This window comes from Phaethon lepturus, unplaced genomic scaffold (assembly GCF_000687285.1).
Source record: "Phaethon lepturus isolate BGI_N335 unplaced genomic scaffold, ASM68728v1 scaffold78, whole genome shotgun sequence".
NCBI lineage: Eukaryota > Metazoa > Chordata > Aves > Phaethontiformes > Phaethontidae > Phaethon > Phaethon lepturus.
This window is the reverse complement of record NW_010559467.1, coordinates 11,582-18,320: the sequence shown is the minus strand read 5'-3', so window position 1 is coordinate 18,320 and position 6,739 is coordinate 11,582. Positions and strand designations below refer to the sequence as shown.

Here is a 6,739-nt window from a genome sequence, read left to right as displayed (position 1 = left end):
CTTTCCCTTTCCCTCCCTGTGGAGGCATTGTTAGGTATCCAGTTTTACAGGTTTAGGGAGCTTGTTTTGCTTTTGAAGAGGAAAACTGGGGGAGGAGAACTGTAGAGTGTGAGTTTATATCAATAATGTGTATAATACCCAATTGTTTTTATTCATTGGTTTGTCTGTATTGGGCTTTAAAAGCACAAAAGATACTAAGAAAACTTACCTTTCTTTCAGTAAAGATGATGTGGAGAAATGCAAACAGAAGGATTTACTGGAGCAGATGATGGCAGAAATGATTGGAGAATTCCCTGATCTTCATCGAACGATTGTCTCAGAACGAGATATTTACTTGACCTACATGCTGAAGCAAGCAGCAAAGCAGATAGAACTACCTCGCGCTTCAGAAAGTAAATGCTTTAAAGCAGATATCGTAACCAGCAAGGTGTTCTTTGTGTACTAGTCCAAAGTTCAGTTCTTCTCAGGAAATCTGGGATATTCTGTTCATGTGTGCCACATGTCACATAAGTTTACAGTGCTTAAAAAATTAAAAAGGGATATTACTCATCTGTGGCAACTGCCTATAGAAGTAAAGAATTTTTGTAGAGCAGTAGACTCCAAATTATGGTTCCTTTCTCATTGTGGTGTTTAAAACTGGAAAATAGGAATTAACCTGAAGACTTTTTCAAAAGGCAGGCATCTGGTATTACAGCACAGCACAGGACAGTCTAGACTTATGTTGCCTATCTCACTTCCACATTGTTACCTCACCAAATTCATTGTCATCACTAGCTTCTCAGGAACACATTTCTTGCTTGAAACAGGTCTTACTCTGCATGTTTCAGCAAGGTATAGGCATACGGAATAATTGCATTTCTCTAGCCTTTGGAAGTATTTTGCTGCTGTATGTGGTCTGCATGCCTTATGTATAGGCATACTGAGGTATGGGTTACCTCTTATTTGCTATTGTAAGATGATCTTTGTAATCACTGTAATCACAATGCCTCTGGCACTGTCTTGTGGTTGAAAAAAGAGCCAGGGGATTGCACTTGTGGTCTTGTATCTCTCTTGCTGAATATTATCTGAATGCTGCCTTCATAAAGTTTGTCCAAACACACAGTATTTCCTGTTAGCCCAAGTTGATATGGCTGAAAGAGGCACAGATGCATTCAGTTACTTGGACCAAAGAGCAGGCTGAAAATTTAGTTTTATTGTTGGTCCTGGCTGGGTCATAAGCCACAAGAGGAATTGTTTAGCAATTCCCCTGCTCTTCCTCCTGCCCCCACTTAAATCTACCTTCTTAAAAAGAACTCAGTCTCTGGATCACTGGTTTAGTGAATGCCTATGAAACTGGAAGGGAGCATAAAAGACAAGAATGAATGACTGGTAAGTCATGTGTCTCAGTCTCTTAGTTAGCCAGAGACAATGCCAGAGACAGTTTTGTTTAGAGGCTGTGCATTTATATTTTATACATATAATCTGTTCTATGCATTCATGCTCATGAGAGGCAAAAAGAAAAAAGAGGCAAACGATATACTCAAGATTCATAGTAAAATACAAAACCACACAATTCAAATGAGTAGAAATAGAGCATCATCACCATTGTCCAAATCATCTGCTATTGTAGGGACATGGTATGGGGAAATTCCTGGACACTATTTGTAGAACTGAAATATACTTTTGGTCTGATTTGTTTCCTAGCCACCTTCTGACTATTTGCCTGGCTGAACTATTCCAAAGAGCTTGTAAATGAAACTTTCACATTTATTTTTTCATTCTGTCTTTATTCTACACAAAAATACTTGGAGAGGGATAAAAGTTTATTCCAGAACTAAGTTTCAGGCAGGGCTTTAAACATTACTGTTGTCATCTTTGAATCCTGCCCAGAAGCAGACAAGAACAGAGGGGTGGAGGCTGGGGCGGATGTGCTATGCTGTGGACAGCCCATTCTGCTGAGGTGCTGTGCACTGTCTCTGTTGTAATTGCAGCTTTGGTTTAGAGCATCCCTAGAATAGGCTGAGAAAAGGCAAGTCCAAAAAACCAATTCTGAAAATGTGTATAATAGTTCCTGTGTTTTCAATACAGTTCTGTTTCATTGCGGGGAGTTTGGTTTTCAATTTTTTCTACTTATTCCTGGAAAAATCAAGGGTGGATATTTAAAGCAAGGCAATGGAACTCACATTTTATATTTATGTATTATGTATTCCCATAGGAAGCAGCCTGATTACTATTACTTAGAAAATTTTCTGTGAATTATTTTTATCATGGCATGGTGCCATTTTTTCACTGGGGGAGAGGAACAATATTTTAACTTCCATTGGGTGTTGTGGAATTTGGGTCGTAGATGGGAGGTGAGGGTGAGAGCTGGCGCATGTTGCAGCGGTCTCATGGTGACTGGCTAGCTGCTGCATGTGAATGGGAACGGGTTTTGCTGAGGCCAGGTCTGTAACAGTAGTTGGTCTCAAGTGCTGTTCTCCAGATCGTTCATTCTACTTGTTAGCCCAGGTCTGGTCACAGTTTGGATATGTGCTGGCTGCCACTGTCCAAAGTGGTGGAGAAAGCTCTCTGCTCAGCTCAGGAGACAGCGAAGACCAGGGTTGTTCCTGATAAGTGGTACAGAAACATGACCCACGCAGGGAAACATTAATTTATCTTGCATCTGCTGAGCCTCTCACCCTGAGGCTGGAGTATGAGCCCTGACCAGGTCTGTTTACTGTAACAAACGTTTCCTGAAAATCCAGAAGCTGTGCTGACTTTTTTTTTTCATATTTTCAACATAAGCAGCAGTAGGTGAGACGAGTGTTAACTTCTAGTATGTATTAGAGTTTTGTAAGAATCCTTACGTCTTGGAAAATTCTATTTTGTAATCTCACACTATTTATAGCTTGAAATTAGTTCTTTTACTGATGTGTCCCTTTGTTTCCATCTCTGTTTCTCAGCTGAACCTAGAAAATATATCCCAGCTGTTGTAGTTGGTGTTGTTGGGATGGGTCATGTACCTGGAATTGAAAAGAACTGGAACTCTGACTTAAACATCCAGGAAATAATGAGGTAAGTCATCCTTTCCTATGTGTTGACATAACAGCTTCTCCTGCTAAAAGACAGCAATAATTGGTTGGTTTGGGTGTTTTGGGTTGTTTGTCACAGCTTGAAGTCATACCAGCACTGTCATCACTGCCCTGTCAGCTTACTGACTTGCTGTGCAGTGCAATAGTTGGATATCAAGGGAAGTAGAGATGAGAAGATGCCCTTGTCTAGAAAGAAAATGTGTTGATCCACATTTAAAGCTTTTAAAATGAGAATTCAAATGAGGTCTGCAGAAGATGGTGAAAACAAAAACAGGTTTCCAGTCTAGCTTAGGTAAATATAAACTGTTGGATTCAAAGTTTTTGTTGTGTTAGCACACTGCTGGCTCTGGCAAGATTACTATTGTAGTTGCTCATAGCCTATCTTTAACTGTATATATATAAGTAATAACATGTTTTAAGGTGTATACCTAAATATGGGCTGATTTAAGCCATGTAACTGGTGAACTCTCACTCCAAAGTACCTACTAAAATAGAGGTATGTGCCTTGTAAAAGAAGGAATTGAAGAACCAAAATGTTCAGACTATGTGTAGCCTATAAAGCTACAAAGGTCAGGACTTCAGAAATGTAGGAGGCATTATAGTATGACCTGGTAGTACTGGTCTGTGGTGGTTTAGGATAATAGAGCCTTTCAAATATTGGTACTTTATCTTATCGCATCCAATTACGGTGTGTATGTAAGCACCTCACCCATCTCTTCAGAGGCTGTGAAAAACAGAAAAGACTGTGTCCCACCTAAATGGTGTATTTAGGCATCTAAAATATGATTGAGAGAGATTTTTCATGGCTGGATCCAAGAATGCAAGTGTCTAGCCATTTATAAGTCTCTTTCAAGGCTAAGCCTTGCCTGGAGTCGCGAACTAGATATCCACGTTCCTCTGCAGTCTTATAATAATATAAATATATAAAATAACCTGTGAAATGACATTGCCCAAATCCATGTAATCGTGTGGTTAATGTTAGTTGCATCATTGACATTACAGCACTGCATAGCTGAAAGCCTGACTACCTGTCCTCAGATTTACATTGAGGGTGTTTTTCATCAAAGTTTACGCTCTTTGACTTGATTGTCTTTACTGTGCCAGTGCCATGACTAAGTGGGATGGTTACCACTATCTTTCATAAGACATTAATATTTCATTAACTTGACTTTCTAAAATAATACGAAGCCAATGACATTCATAAGATTACTCATTTGAGACTCCGTTCTCATTAAACTTCTTTACTCCTCATGCTGTTGCACTGCAGTTGCAGAACAGAGTTATGTGGGAGTTTGTGTGTGTTAGTGATTGTCACCTCTCTAAAGTGTAAAGTTTTTTAGACTTGTTTTTACAGGTATTCAGTTAGGTTTTGCAAGTTGCAAAATGATGTTGGAAATCATCTGGATAGAAACATACACGTTTCTCAGAACTTTTAAATTCATGCATTGAACCTGACTCTGAGCAGACCTTACTATTTGCTTCAGATTATGATGAATGGATTATTTTAAATTGCACTGAGGGATTCTGTGATTCTTCAGGCAACAAAGGTTCAATACACTGTAATTAAGACTGGAATTGAGAAAGAATAGATAGGGAAGCATGTTTGAAGGTGTAAAGGGATGCACTTACCCCATCCTTTGTTCAATGCATATGCTTTTTTAAAACTCTTCTGTATATTCCCTTAATATGCAAAATCTTACCTGTAATAACTTCACCCTAGTTCGAGCACATGGATCTAAACTCAGTCTAGTTGTATCCTAATCTCAGTGCATCTAACCTGGCCTGAGTGTGCCCATAATGTTTTTGTACTACTGTAACTGATTGCTTCTGAATACATTAGAAACATTTTCTAATTTCTAATTATTTAGAAGAGATAATGAGGGAGATGTATAATCAATCTCTTGAATAAATTAAAACATGTGGCTTCTTTGAAAGGATATGCAGAGACCTCTTTGTCCCCTGTGAGGGGATTATTGGGGTATGCAGTGTAGGCATGCTGTGGGTGCAGAGCCAGCTGAGCTACTGCAGAGCCTGTTAGTGAAGGTGCAGGGATATGTGTGCACGGGGCTGTGCTTTCAAAACCAGCTTTATTTTGAAAGTGATATTAACTGCTTGCTTCATACACTAAGCTAATAAGACTGCTTGAAGGCAGGGATAGACCTGGTGTGCCTGTTGTCCTCTGTCCTCCTGGTTCCAGGTGGCCAGTGCAGAGACTTCCAGGTGGCTCTGTGAAGATCTCAAAGCCAGCAATCCCTGCCAGACTGCAGGCAGCTTCATGCGAAGCCTCTCTGGTTTGTCTGCGCTGTCCTCTGTGGAGCTCCACAGGCCAGGAGTGCTGCGGGGGCTTGGCCTCCATGCGCTCATGCTGGGAGCTGCAGCTGTCCAGGGGTACGCTTTGCTGTGCGGGGGCCAGCCTGGCTCCTGACTGCTCCCTTCTGGCCACACAAACCTGACCAGCTCCTGGCAGGTGTTACTCAGAATATCCAAGCTCCGTTTTCCTCAGTTACCCTGCATGACAGTGAGTTGACTGTACGATTCTTGGACTTAGGCTGTGTCCTGTGTTTCTTCTGACTTTGGTCTCTGTGCAGAGATATGCATAATAATACTATAAACAGTTTGACAAACAATATTAACTTCTAGTATTCTTCAAGAAGTCTTGATATTGTCTTAGTTAGTTTGATAGTGATGAGCAAGTCAAGGTTCATAGCCATTAAGAGTGGCATCATACATAAAAAATAATAATAAAGCTTTTTCTACTTCTTGTTGTTACTGTTTAATTTGGATATAGCCCTCCTTGAATATGAAAGAACATGTTGTTTGTTCATGACATATCTGTTACCTGAAAGTCTCCTGCACTATAAGGGGGAAGGGGAGAAAAGATCGTGGTTTTCATTGGAAAATGCCTGTTCTTTCCAGCTATTCAGGTGTTAACATTGTTTTATATCTTTTGGTTCAGTGTGCCTCCTCCATCAGCTTCAAGTAAGATTTTCAAATTTGTTATAAAAGCAACAGTTTTTGGACTGATGGGATATGGCTGCTACCGAATAGGTCAAAGGACAGTTCAGTTTATTCTCTCGATGCCAGCAGCACAGAGCTATCTTCAGAAGCTAACAGAAATAAGGTCTCGGCATTGAACATCGAGTGGAGGCACTATGGGAAGAAGGTGGCTGAAAAAGGGTGATAGAGGCAACAAATGTGAACTGGACTGAAAGAAGAGCGGGGATTCTAGTCAGAGGTGATTGATGCTGAGCAAAGCTGAATCGCTGTATAATAAAAGATTTGATACTGAAGTTACACCAGCTATGATCTAATGAATAGGTTTGATTCCTGGTAAGTGTGTTGCATGAAACCACATGATTCCAGACTGAGGTAAAAGAAATATGTACACAAATATATATATATTATATATATGCATACTGTATATATAATATATATTACTGGTGATGTAGTAGAGACAGCTTAAAGAGTGTATGTTCATGACTTCTTTTCCAGAGGAACAGAACAACACAAAGTAACCTAATTGGCTGCATCTGCTCCGAAGTTCAGGGACACTTGTCTTGAGTGATTCTTTGCTTTTTTTCCTTAGGTATAATAATACCTAGTGGTTGTTTTTGGTGCCAGACACTTTTACACATAATTTAGAAGGACATCTTCTCAATGTGTGTTTTATACTTAAAACATTTAGGCTT

General features: G+C 39.9%; 1 protein-coding gene across 1 annotated transcript in view; it reads left to right on the top strand.

Moving 5' to 3' along the window:
• The window catches only part of TRABD (TraB domain containing), a 21,553-nt gene extending 15,032 nt beyond the window's left edge, over positions 1–6,521 (top strand). The window contains exons 7-9 of the mRNA XM_010293352.1: positions 220–392; positions 2,922–3,033; positions 6,007–6,521. Coding sequence (XP_010291654.1) covers positions 220–392; positions 2,922–3,033; positions 6,007–6,184 — 463 coding nt within the window. The 3' untranslated portion in view covers positions 6,185–6,521. The remainder of the gene's footprint in view (positions 1–219; positions 393–2,921; positions 3,034–6,006) is intronic.
• The last annotated feature ends 218 nt before the right edge of the window (positions 6,522–6,739 follow it).